General features: G+C 39.2%; 1 protein-coding gene across 2 annotated transcripts; it reads left to right on the top strand.

Moving 5' to 3' along the window:
• The first annotated feature begins 2067 nt into the window (after positions 1-2067).
• On the top strand, positions 2068-13734 carry arhgef19 (Rho guanine nucleotide exchange factor (GEF) 19). 2 transcript variants are annotated; one of them, XM_077720157.1, is made up of 16 exons: positions 2068-2296; positions 7155-7817; positions 7904-8386; positions 8666-8798; positions 9339-9427; positions 9507-9748; positions 9821-9981; positions 10059-10211; positions 10357-10486; positions 10597-10671; positions 11278-11367; positions 11453-11616; positions 11794-11952; positions 12282-12361; positions 12438-12542; positions 12669-13734. In XM_077720157.1, exons 2-16 carry the CDS (start codon positions 7172-7174, stop codon positions 12821-12823), a joined length of 2865 nt encoding a protein of 954 aa, XP_077576283.1. In that variant the 5' UTR covers positions 2068-2296; positions 7155-7171; the 3' UTR covers positions 12824-13734. The 2 variants fall into 2 exon arrangements, with proteins under 2 accessions (XP_077576283.1, XP_077576292.1); XM_077720166.1 differs by having other exon boundaries at positions 9342-9427.
• Positions 13735-13867: the final 133 nt, after the last annotated feature.

The following is a 13867-nucleotide window of genomic DNA, read 5'->3' on the forward strand; positions in this document are numbered from 1 at the left end:
GCACATTGTTTTCCTGACACTGCCGTGGGACATTTTGCAGGTCATTGAACTGCTGCTTTGGCCATTATGAGTCAGACTTGGGCTTAATCCAGTAAATTGAAATGATATACTTGTTTTTCAGGTTTTCACTCAAACAACCATTGTGTTTTGATCTTGTAGCATTTGTTTTTGTCATTACAAAAACATTGTTGGTCAAAACAGTAAATGGGAAGCAATGCATATAGTGGACAATCCCTTTTCAACTGACCCACTTGTTTGTGCAGAAAAACAATCCACACTCCATATTTCTTGTGCACAAGCTGTCATGTCGAGTGCTTTAAACCTTTTCCAAGTGCCACTTGATTGCCTTTGCTGCCCTTTTTAAAACAATTCAAATCTCAGGTGAAAAAGGTACTAACGACTCAAAATTCACTTTTTTTTAGACTACTGCTCTTTTATTTGTATTCCTTTAATCTTCAGCTTGTAATGTGGAGTTCAAAGGGTTTTTCTGTGTGTACTAATGGAGCAAAAATATCAAGATGGGCCTTGCATGTAATTTAATAAGATATATGTATGCATACGTTAAAGGCACCCAAATGGATTTTATTTTCATCACATGAACACCGACCAGCCGCAACATTACGTTTTATAGGCTTAATAATGAGGACACTGTATTGTTACCTTAATTCCTCTATAACAGTATTAATGAAAAGTGAAATTGGTAACGTTGTGGCTGTTTTGGATTAGATAAATTCTATACAGCATAGTGGTTGGTGTGCTTTTTTTTTGTATTCACCTTGACCATTACGAGGGACATGACATAGACGATGAATTGAAGGTATGTAAAGGTAGCAAATATGTCCAAGTTTAGGTGAACATTGCTGGTCAATGATGAATAACATTCTATTCTCTTTTTTTCTTTTTCTTGTCAATGATGAATGATGTTCTTCTGCGGGTAACATTTATTTAATTTGTCTAGCTCTGTTTTGGGGGGTGTAAATAGAGCACTAATGAAATCGCACATATATTTCTTTTTAATATATACATACCCTGTAAGCTCTGCTAACGATGGGATAACAATAACGTAATGCCAGAATGTAATAAAGTGTTAAAGGTGATGTGTAAATAATTTGCTTTACAAATGTCAAGAAGGAATTTCCCATTTTTGCACAAACCTTAAAAAAAAGAGACTTCACAGTTTTTAGGGTTAGCATTCCTGGTTCACAGGCGCGGAAAAGCCTGCTTCATTTGTTTTGACAGTCGGCAACAGTTGGAAAAAGTCCTGCCGACAACTACGGGCAACTGTTTTTCTCTTCTCCGTCCTGTCTGGAGAAGCTCAGTTGAAGCATAAGATAGTGTGGTGTGTCACATTTGATCTTTGATATTAATAGGCAGAACAGCTCATCTGTAGTCTCTTTGGTTAGTAAAAAAAACAGTGGTATTGTAAGATCAGGCTATTAAACAAATGTTATTAAAAGTCTACTACAACATCACAACTTAATTTGACATGTAAGCATAGGTAGTACTTTAAATAAAGACAGAGGTGTATCTACTCTTCTTCCATCAGTTTTAACAGGAATTTTTAACTGAACAAAAAATTCGAGAAGAGGGAACACATTTGCAGCACCCCAAAAAATGTGGTTTATTTGGGGAAAATGTTTTTTTCATTCAGTTGTACTCGTCCCCAAAGCTGAGGCAGTACTTAATATATATTGTATTATATATTTTTTTATTTTGTATATAGGTGTGCATATACTTATATTTTATAGTACTTTACAGTTTTCAACCTATTTTTAAACATGTTAGTTCCTGTTCATTTACAGAATGCAGAGGTGCTGTTTAGATGATTTACTACATCTTGTGTTAAAGGTGTAGGCTGAATTCAAGGCTTCTTGTGTGGGGCATATTGAAGAACATTTTCATTGTTTGCTGTGGGCCGATAAAAAAAACGTGGCAGTGGGTCAGAGATGGCCCGCAGCCTGTACTTTGGACACCGCGGCAAGAAAGCCATCACTAGGAGGAGACAGAGGGTGGAAAATGGAAGTTAAAGAGTCAGAAAGAGGGAGGAGAGAAGGGGAAAAGAGCGTGAGCATGAGATCTGCTTTTGCTTAAACTCATTTTTCTTTCGCCCAAGGAAGGGAGCGGAGAAACAGTTTGAAAAAGAAGGAGGAGAGGAGGAAGGTGGACAGGAGCTCCGAGATGCGAATGGATGGACAACGCAGCTCCTCGGCGCGAGCCTCCAATGGCCTGCGGGACCTTCGCACCTTTGCAGGTGACCTGCATCCAGCAGCCACGCTAGGCTGCTCACAGCCTCCAGGTATTCGTTTTCGATACATGCACGCGGAAGCCCACCACAGCTGATACCGCTGAATGCTCGCAAGTCAAAGGCTGGGGGAAGCACGTTACTGTGTCTGGGGGAAAAAAATCGAAAAAGCTCGTGCAAAACGTCTACCTTTAATAGTCTATGCTACTTAATAATGTTTTGCTTTGGCTTCAGTGCGTGCTATAAATGTGTCTTGAGTTAAGGGGGATTGGATTTTGCAAACAAGCCATCGGCTTTTTCCACTCTTAAGAAATATTTCAAGATAAGAGCACTGATGAATTGGAGTTTTAAGTTTCCCAACAATTAAGTTTGGCAGATGTGAGAACATAATCGCTGGCCCAACAAAAAATTTGTATAAAAAATACCACAACCATCTTTTTTTCATGTCTAATAGTATTACTAATGTACTGAGGAGTTGATACTGAATTATTATATTATGACACTAATATCAGGAGTAGCACAATGGAGATGAAGGTGAAGCAGAAAAACGTGGTAGATGTACATTCTGCTCAATAATGTCATTACTGTAGGTTTTACTTATTGTAAATGTTATACACTTCATTTTATCAGATACATTACAAACATTTTTGTGTAATATTTTGGACGCAAAAACTGATTCATTTCGATCCCAGGATCTCGTGTGGCTGTTTTGACTTATGAGCCTGGTTGTGGAATAAATGTAATTAGTGCGCAAAGGCACGAATATATTTTTGGAGATGTTAGGTGATTTATTTTACTCTTTTATTTATTGTAGTCACTGCAGATTCTGCATGCGCTTGCACAGAAATATAAAGTTTTCCTGTGTTTTGTTTTAATGGACTGAATCTGTCAGCTTTGTCAATATGTCTCATGTTGACTTTTTGCACAACAATGTCACTAAACATCCAATTTGCGTATGAGAGCCACGACTCTGAGGTGGAGAATTTGCTACCCCTACAAGTTGTAATAATGATAGTAATAATACTGGGTTTGAAGAAAATGTTGGTTGTAGTGCATCAAGGAGTTGGTGCACAGCAGGGCAGGTAGGCGCATGTCTGGGGTATGTTCATTTTTGTTGGAGACTTTGTTACAAGATGTATACGGTCGTAGGTATCTCTGATATTCAACACAGTCTGCGTTTCACCTGCAACTTTGAGTGGAAGACAGGTGGGCTTGTAAAAGCACATTTGACACATTTGGAGGCACAATTAAAACGGAGACTGCTCTGAGTCATCCTCAGTCTGCCATTAGAGGCTAAACAGAGGTGACTGTCTCCCATCTTAATGAGTAAATGTTCCGTCATGTCAAACGGGTGCGAGGGTGTGTCTGCGATATTCTCGGAAGTAATGATTTTCAATGTAGCTGAAAAACGACTGCAGTCTTCTTCATTGTCTAAATTAACCTATAAATTAGCATTGTTTTTCGACTTCGTACCATGAAAACAACGTGGCTTCACCATTGTTTTGCAACATTTATACGTAGAACCTAATTAATAATTTGTCACAAAAGTGTTTTTTTGATTGGAGACATGTAGCAAAATTGAAGCTCTCTTCAAAATAGTTTTTAATGGCACTCTGTTATTATCAAGCCCAAATTAAAAAATATAGAATTGCATGTAGACCTAAATATGGGCTTTTATTGATATTTTTCTCCGTTCATATAAATAAATACATTTATTTTATGTCCTCAAAACGCCTTGAAAAAATATTGTATCTATTTATTTTTTAAATAATTCAACAAGATTATTTCTGCTAGAATGCAGTCTATTCATATTTTTTTCAGCTCAGATGATGGAAAAAAAAGGAATCTTTTTGACATATTCATCATCATGGTTGCATATTTGGCATTTTTATATGTTTATTTTATTCAAAGAAAGCAGCCGGACAAAAGAGTTTGAATGGACAGATAGACAAAAACTTCATTAACCTTATCTTGTACCTAAGAATTACTGAAGTTACTTGAAAAAAAATAGTTTGAGACTGTTTGTCCTGCATAGTATCTCCCTTATTTTCTTTTCATTAAAGTTAAATAAATTAGAAGCCATCCAAGCATCTTGGTTTTCAAGATATGAAAGTATTTGGTAGAGAAGGCTCATTAGTTCTTTGACTAATTAATTTCACTTTATATTTTATGGGTCAATGAGTCCTTTTTTCTGTCTTTCTTTTTTAGGGACATGTGACCAAAATAACAACCTTTGTGCACGTGTGAAGTTTAGTTTCTTTCATTGTCTTGGACCTCGGCTTAGCTGCCAATTTGAGAGGAATGTTGTTAGAAACCATCTTGGGAATGTAAAAAAACGCTCTGATAATAGAGGGAAAAGGAAAGGTGGCCCTTGAAATTGGACATGAACTTGGAAGTGGAACAGCTAAAAGGACCACCGTGTGTGTGCAATACAGCCCACTAATGACATTGAATTATGGCTTTGATTTGGAAATTGATGAGTCAAATATTTTAGGTATAAATTTCTCCTGCATGGTTGACATTTTTTGGCAGACTTGAGCTGCTTAAAGCAGTCGGCGTGAAAATGCAGTAGCTCGAGGCGAGAGCTGCACACACCTGTGTGTTTGGAGGAAAAAAACTGCTTTTATGATTAGTATTGCAGTGAAATGTTCAATTCTAACACATGCACACAAACACACACACACACATGAAAAAGATCAGTTTATTTGTGTATTTCTTGACTTTACTTCAAGGAGTTGAGAAATGTGACAGTACTTGTTGGAGGGTCAGTTTTTCAGGTGTGTTTTTGGTTTGAAAATGTAACATGTTTTGACATGTCCAAATAATAGACAGGCTGAGTCCAAAGTGGCAGTGCTCACATTAGTCAGGGGGAAAAGTCCTTAGCGGAAGTGAATAATAAAAAGTTGTTTCCTCATGAACATAATTCACGATAAAGGTATAGTTATGGGGCATTTCTAAAAGTCAGGACTAAAGGCAAGTAGAGTGAATTATTTTATCAAATATACCTTCAAGGCATTTATCTTAATTGCATGTTGAAACTAAGCATATGTCATGTTATTTTATTATCCAATTTAACAATGTATTCTAAAAAGGAATGCAGTCATTTTGGGACTATATTAGGTGCAACTTTAACATTTTAAAAGAAAATTGCATTTGTTTATTTATATATAATAGCTGAACCAGACAATTGGTGATGAAAAAAAAGAAGACAATTATTTGAAGGTTCACAGTGAGGTAAAGGCCCAGACTTTTTTCGCGTTTACTTGTGAGCTGGTCACTGTTTTTTCTGTCTTTCCGTTCCCTTGCTGTCTCGACTGGGTCACTAATAGTGTGTGTTTGCCAAATAGATTGCCAGTATGTTTGTTGCTCGTGTCTGGGGAGTCATTTCTGAGGCTGGCCGTTTATTTTATTTTTTGGTTTAGCCAGCTCTTGCCCACTCTCTACAGTCTCTGGGGTCCACACTTGTCTTTAGGATGCAAAAAAAAGTCCATTTGGCCTTGTTTACTTTAGTCTGCTATTGTTGTTATTGTTGTTTTTACACCCTGTCATGTTAAGTAAGGCTGATGTTGTTTTTTGTTGTTGACGCCGGCGTGTACAGTATCATTTTCTTTTGCCTGATCCTTTGTCACCTGATGATGAAAATTGTTGGCTATAATTCTAGTGGAGGCTGGCCACCAATGGGACAGGCTCCAGCACCCCTCTGGAACTCTTGGGATGAGAAGCGGTATAAAAAAAAAAGAAAGAATGAATAATTCTCGCAATGTATATGCATCCATCCTCCCGATTTTTTTTTTATGTATCGGAATGATAATGGCGTGTGTGCTTGTGATTATTTGTGTGTGCAGACAATGTAATTAGCACGTTGTTGGGATCTCACACACACACACAACACACTGATCACACACACACAGGCAACTCTCACCACACTGTGACTGACTAGGTATCCATTCTGTTTAAGTCTCATGTTAAGTAAAAAATTCCGTGCCATCAAAATGAGGCAGGAAACTGTGTCCATGATGACCTTATACATAACCACTTTTGCTAACGACTTGCTACCTCGTCGGGTGGTATCATTAATTAAGCCTACAAGACATTTCCTAGAAAGAAAGCAGACTAATGTGTTGCAAATGCATGTCTGGAATTGTGTGTGTTTGTCTAGCATACTCTGCACTGGTTTATACAAGTCTATTGCATATTTGACATATTATATATTTTTTAAAAAGCATATATTTTCTGTACATTTTAGAGTGATGTTTTATTGTGGTTAGCCGTAGGTGCTTCTACATAATACATGAACCCTGCTGCAGATTCATACATTTACATTAATGTACTTCAAAAGTGAGGTGGAAGGTTTATCTTTATCCATTTCCAGCAAATTTTTCAGGATAAAAAAATATATATTATAAAGCGCACATGACCCCATGTCGTACCACCCAAATGTATCCAAATTGGACAATATGCTGTTTTTTTTCAATGTCTAAAAATGGGATATTTACAGAAAAAAATTACACTGAAATAGTTGATCGTTTAAAACTATACGAAACAAAATAACGTGCTAAGTGCGTCCTCTGCATGCTGGTGCCTGTACAGAGAGAGACGCATGTCCCACTCTTCTTCTCTGAGGCTGAATGAAACCATAAAACACTTTAAATTAATGCATCAGTAAAACAAGTTGCTGCAATTACATATACATTGCAATGTGTCATTACCATTTTCCTGTATAGGCTTATAGTAAGTAGTTTTATTCTTTCAGTTACATAGCAACAATAACATCCATTGCAGGGCTCAATAAGTTTTCAGTGAATCTTTGGAAACCAGCACAGTTGTTTCGCTGTATTTAAATGGTATCTTGTAACGTAAATGAAAAAAAAACGTTGTAAATTCTAAACTATTCCCTGTCTTTCTTGCTTAGCTGGTGTTTGAGCAGCCATGATTCCCTGGTATGGATCTCTTTTTCGCGATTTCCAGCCCCACCGACACACGTTGCACTGCAGAGGAGACGGTCTCAGCATGTGGCTCCCCGGTTCGGGTGAACCGGTGGATTTGATCTCAGAACCCCAGGATGACAAGCTTCACCCCCAACCCCGTCACCACAAACATGTGGCCGTGTGTCAACAGGAGACTTTGGCCTTCATCGATCTTCAGTCGCCAGAAGGCTCCGAACTAAATGGACACAACCCTTCCCGTGTACCACATTGTGCCACTCACGCTCCAGCCCTTGACACTTTGAAACACTCACAGAATGAGCTGAATGACCGGGCGCAAAGCTACCTCGCAATGTGCGAGAATGATGAACTGCTCATTTCAAACGTGCGTCTGACCAGCGTGGACGACGTCAAGTGTTCATCTACATTAGAAAAAACGGATGGAGGAGCACAAAATATTGCGTCAGTATTTCGTCCTCACCATCTTCCTCTGGCCTTGCCGCTCTGCAGCCTCCAGGCGAACAGAGACTCTTGGGACTCCCAAATTCATTGCTCTCCATCCCCACCCGGGGCTCCAGAGTTTCAAAGTTTGGACTTGTACCTGCCGCAGAGGCGGGCATCCCAAAGTTCTTTAAAAGAGAAATCCATCCGTGAGTATGCTCTTTCACTAAGGCATCACATAGCATAATCAGATTTCAACCTAGTACATACTTTTAAGTCATTGTATTGTTTCCAGGCCGTAAGATGCAGGTTTATTCTCCAGATAGCCTCAGTGATGACTCTCTTAGCAGTCCCGTCCTGGATGCTGACTTCCTTTTCCCTGGAACTCTTGCATCTTTCCTTGGGGAAGACCTCAGTGGTCAATTCTCACAAGAGACAATCACCAGTACTTGGTCTACAGATGCTACCCAGGAGCTCCAGAATCTCAGCCCGGATGATATTCTCCAACTACCAATGGAACGGCTGCACATGTTGGAGGACTCGTTACCAGGTATGAGAGAAGACAGTTTGGACTCCTCAAGTGGGACAACGGGGGCAAGCGTCATGCCACGCAGTCGCCCGGTAGACCAGGAGCGTAGACGCTTCTCAGCCTCAGAACTGATTTCTAGACTCCAGCTGTCCCAAAGGAAAAATTCTTTCACCTTGAAGCTGGGAAAGTCACGGTCAGCTCGAGTGACTTCCAGGGACCGACAGAATTCCAGCAGTCTCAGCCCAGATAGTGAGTAATTTGAAAGTGTCCTCGATAAAAGGATAAGACATGAATTTAATTCATTCTTGTCCATTAAATTACATTGACAAAATGATGCTCAAAATACAACAACAACAACTAAAACAACACTGAAAGAGCAATTAACAGCATTTCCTGTAGTGTACAATGACATGAAAATGCTACTGTTGTGCGTAGTTACATATTTTGCATAGGCTATCTATGTCCATATAAAGTATGCCTTTATTAATCACAATCATTTTGATGCATTTCCAATTCTTGCTGGTCTAGATAAGTCCAACTCAAAGCCACGGAGTTCAGGAGTCTACAGTGATAGCGCCCCCCACAGTCCTGTCGCACCTGCGCCACCATTGCCTAGCAGTGACAATGGAATGCCAACACATTGGTGGAGCACCAAACTTGGGTGAATATTCCATCCAGCAATTTGGCAACATTTTTCATTTTTGGGAAATATTTGATTGGCATTTCATAAAAAGTGCAGGTATTTAAAAAAATGCATGGCTGATGGTAAAAATATAAGATGAATATCTGCTTGATTTTGTAGCTCAACAATTTGCATTATTTGGTTTAATATATTCCCTCAACTATTCGATGAAAAATAAATGATCACTTTCCAGAATACTAAATATATTAATATTAAATAGGTGACATTGACATTTAATTAAATAGATTGGATCACAGATAAAAACCTTAAGGGAGGATACTTTTGAAGACATCCTCCCTTAAGGTTCTTATCTGTGATCCAATCTATTTAATTAAATGTCAATAATTGAATAAGATGTCTGCCTGCATTTATTGATAATTACAAAGAAGGGTAATTATTAATGAACCTATCAACATTTAAGCCACTTGATAGCGCCCTGTCTCTTAGAAAAGTAGTCATTGGTGTCAAGGAATTTTGGGCAAGTTTTAATGCATTAACGTGACTTCACCTTGATGGTAGCAGAATGCGAAAGAGGTCCATTGAGGAAGACGTGTCCACACCGCCCGCTGTTGTTTGCTCCAATCGCTTATCGAGATTCTTGCCGAGTTGTAAGTTAACAAGATACCTAACAAAGAGTCCACCTATTCAATTGCTGCTGCTTAAAAAGAGTTTCCGTGTTTCCCGTAGCCATCCTGTATCAAGAATACAGCGACGTAGCCATTAACAGGGAGATCCAAAGGCAACAGGGCAAAGAGCTGGGCACCGAGGAGGAGGGATCTGACGGGACCCCGTCTCCATCCAGTCTATCCCCGTCCAGTTCCTTTTGCTCTTCGCGAGGTTCCGCTTTTGCTCTCTGGCAGGACATCCCGGACGTTCGTTCTAGTGGTCAGCTAGACCACTTCAGCAATGAGCAGAGAAAACTACAAGAGGTTGGCTCCACTTCAAACCACATTGACAGGCTTTTGTTCATCATAAAAGACGGGTGTCCTTCCTCTCTCCAGGCCAAGTTTGAGCTGGTGACATCTGAGGCATCTTACATTCGAAGTTTGACGATCGCCGTGGATCACTTCATGTTGTCGCAGGAGCTATCCGAGTGTCTTGGCGCTCAGGATAAGCAGTGGCTCTTCTCCAAGTTGCCTGAAGTCAAAGATGTCAGCGAAAGGTGAAGTGATTTGGTGCTTGTCTGTCTTTGAACACGTATGCCAGGAAGGTGAATCCAGCGCTCCTAATTACTTTTAGGTTCCTTCAAGACTTGGAGCACAGGTTGGAGCAAGATATCCTGCGTTTTGACGTGTGTGACATCGTCTTGGATCACTGCCCATCTCTGCGTAGGGTCTACTTACCTTATGTAACCAACCAGGCTTACCAAGAGCAGACCTATCAGCGTCTCTTGTGGGTATTTTTTTCTTTTTTACTGAAGTCACAGTGTGTCCTTCAAGGGTGGTGCTTTACTGATTAAACAAACAAACATAGATTCGCAGAAAACTCAGTTTTTCCTAGATCATCCTGATTGATAATTCTCATCTTGTGTCAAAAGGCAAGAGAAAGCTCGCTTCTCCACCACCTTGGCCCGCCTGGAGGAGGACAGTGTCTGCCAAAGACTGCCTTTGTCCTCCTTTCTAATTCTCCCATTCCAGAGGATCACTCGTCTTAAAATGCTGGTGGAGGTACACCTGAAATATGCTCACAATCCCTATTTCTATAGTCGCGATTCTCGGGCCTCAAAAGTTTTGTGAGATTTTGATGGGATGCATTTAAAAGATTGTCCCATGTGTAGAATATCTTAAAGAGAACTACGCCGGGCTCAAGAGATGAGGACACTGCCACCAAGGCTTTCAATGAGCTCAAAAAGGTACACTGCAAAATTGATTTTTAAATATAAGATATAAAGTCTAATATTTTGAGAAGGCACTCACAGATTAGAACCAAGTGAAATGATTCGTACATACGTTCAAAAAAATGACTTTCCTCCAATAATATTGTCACACTGGCGGGGCACACCCTCAATTGGTGGCCAGCCAATCGGAGGGCACATAGAGACAAGTAACTATTCACTCTCACACTCATGCATGTCTTTGGAATGTGGGAGGAAATCGGAGTACCCGGAGAAAACCCATGCAGGCTCGGGGACAACATGCAAACTCCACACGTGGACCTACTTGGATTTGAACCTAGATCTCTGACTATGAGGTCGACGCGCTAACCACTCATCCGCCGGGCCGCCCCCCTTTGAAATTATTTTGCAAAAACACACGTGACAGATTATTTTATTATAGTTTTTCCTTAGGAAAAATAAATGACAAACCTTAACCCAGAGCAATTAAGACAGTATACTCACGCTATTTTAAATGGTGGCATTTTGTCAGATAAAATATAAAGAAAATTGACCCATGTGCATATCACCAATTTCATTTCAAGCGACCAATAAAAACTAACTATAGTTACTGTCTTGCATTAGCTCATTAAGGAGTGCAACTCCAGTGTGCAGTCCATGAAGAGGATGGAGGAACTTATCCACCTCAATAAGAAAATTCATTTTGAGGGCAAGGTGACATATTTGTTGAATCCCACCCTCTTCTTTAATTTATATTTTTCGTCCATTCTGAGATTTGTAATAATTCCTTCCTGTTTAGATCTTTCCTTTGATCTCCCAATCCCGCTGGCTGGTGAAGCACGGTGAACTTCTAGAGGTGGACACGCAGACCATGAGTATTTCCGGCTCCAAGTTCAAGTTGCCCACCAAGCCTGTGTACTTGCACTTGTTCAACGACTGCCTCCTGCTCTCCAGGAGAAAAGAGTATGTACTATTTATGGCGGACCTTGACCAAAAGAACTGAACATAATGTTTACAATTTTGGTATACATAAAATGTGAATAGGAATGGAATTTAAACACAAAGTAATGGAGAATATCTGTCCTTTTTTTTTTTTTTTTTGCTAGATTTGTACTCAAACTGTGTATGGTTGTGTTGTAGGACATGGAGGTTCTTGGTGTTTGTCCATGCCAAGATTGGGGAGCTAAAAGTGAAGGATTTGAGTCAGAAGCTGCAAGGAATCCCAGGCTTTATCTTCCACCTTCAGTTATGTGAAGGACAGCAGCTCAAACATCAGATTCTGCTCAAATCAAACACTGAGTGAGTACTGAAGGAATGCCTACTATAAATGGTATAGTTCAAAGGGGGTCAGAAAAATTACCCCCCCCCCCCTCCCCCAAATACTACAGTATAGTGTTATTTTATAACATTTGTTTTATCTTAACCAGTTCAAATCAAAACCTGTAAAAGCAACTATTTCATTTGTCTAAATTCTACCTAAATTCTCATTTGATCTGACAGCAAAAGAGAAAAAACTCATGTCAGACTTGTTATCATATTACACAGTAGTGGGAGTTTAATCATTTTGACCAATGTCGGTTTTGTTAAAAACATTTTTTTCTGCATTTTTAAATATTGTCCACGTCAAGGAGCGGTAAGCAACGTTGGATTGCAGCCATGTTCCCATCTAATCCTCACGAAGACATCGGGCAAGCAAGCGAGCACTACGGTGGTCAAATCACACGGCCTTCAGCTTTGCTGTATAACTTTAACAAAATGCTCACATTTCTTTTTACTCCTTGCAGACATTTCACAAGTACAGTGCATTCGAAGCTATCAGGCACAAGAACATGATGAGTTAACACTGGAGAAGGCGGACATTCTTCATGCTAAGACTATCACAAGTGACGGTAAGAAAACAGAAATCTCTCGCTATTTCAATCTTGAGGTTCTTGGAAATGAGGGGGTTTCCAAAGCAGACATTGGGAAACACTGGCAGTGAAAGGGTCATGATGTTTATTGTATTTTTTTTTCAGGATGGGTGGAAGGCATCCGGCTCTCTGACGGGGAACGGGGCTGGTTCCCCAAATCCTACATAGAGGAAATCACAAGTCGCAGTGCACGTCTCCGTAACCTTCGAGAAAATATTCGCATTAAATGTGTCATGCAAAAACTGGAAGGAGAAGAGTAGCCAGTTATGGGACTGCATCTTTCTGCATTTGTTGAATGTTGACCTTAGTAGGACACATTGCCAACTACAGTAATCCCTCGATTATTGCGGTTAATGTAGATCGGATATAGCCGCGATAAACAAAAAAACATGAAGTAGGCTCACCCCTATTAAAAATATATATGTATATATTTTTTTTTCTTTGACGTGTCTTCTACTGTTGCATGCTGTATATACAAATAGGAAATAACTAATTTAACAAAGCTCTTAAAACTTCTTTATAAAAATACTTTGTAACAAATAATTCTAATTATACAGTATAAAACATGAAACTTGCTAAAAGTTTTGCTAACTTTGTTTCCTCAATACCATGTTGTTTTGAGTATTTGTCACTCTTAGCTTGATAAAATTGCTAAATTGAAGAGGTCATTTGTTGCTATACTTGAAATTTTAATTTGTGCTTATTTGAAATGTTATGTTGCATGAACTTAGCTCTAGTGTTGCTTCCAATAAGTTCAAATGTTCGCTTTGATGCAATATTACTGTTGACAAAATAGGCATCCACTTATGTGGGTTTTATCGTTCCGGTGTGATTTAAATTTGTTTTCCACAATTATACATTCATTCAGTGTTAACCCTCCCAGTTTAAATGAATTTGAGTCTATCCCTGTCAATGGCAGTCATTGATTTAATTCATCGATATGTGTCACTATTCTTTTCCTGCGGTTCTTTGTAATTTGAATTCCTATTTATTGCTTTTCTTATTATATTAAGGTACCGTGCTGAACAGAAAATGTGGTATTAGTATGACTAAGATACATACTACTACATGCTATTGTAACACTGGTAAATATGTTGAAACACTTCTAATGTTTGTTTTTTGAGGAGTGTAAAAGCATATGACTATAAAACTCAAAACAAACAAACAAAAAGCACTAGAGTCTGCCTTGCTCTCTCTTTGTGTCACATTTAAGTTATTTTTGCTGTGTTAATCCAGACAGTGTAAAGAAAAGTTCCAACACTTTTTAGTGTATTGCTACTATGGCAGCCAAGCATTTGTATTTC

Source organism: Stigmatopora nigra, chromosome 1, assembly GCF_051989575.1.
Source record: "Stigmatopora nigra isolate UIUO_SnigA chromosome 1, RoL_Snig_1.1, whole genome shotgun sequence".
Taxonomy (NCBI): domain Eukaryota; kingdom Metazoa; phylum Chordata; class Actinopteri; order Syngnathiformes; family Syngnathidae; genus Stigmatopora; species Stigmatopora nigra.

Bases quoted from the DNA above. Each gene is read 5' to 3' on its own strand.
- arhgef19 (XM_077720157.1), top strand. From the start codon at position 7,172: ATGATTCCCTGGTATGGATCTCTTTTTCGCGATTTCCAGCCCCACCGA. The intron at 9,428-9,506 runs GTAAGTTAACAA...TGTTTCCCGTAG, and splicing joins ATCGAGATTCTTGCCGAGTT to CCATCCTGTATCAAGAATAC. The intron at 10,672-11,277 runs GTACACTGCAAA...GTCTTGCATTAG, and splicing joins CTTTCAATGAGCTCAAAAAG to CTCATTAAGGAGTGCAACTC.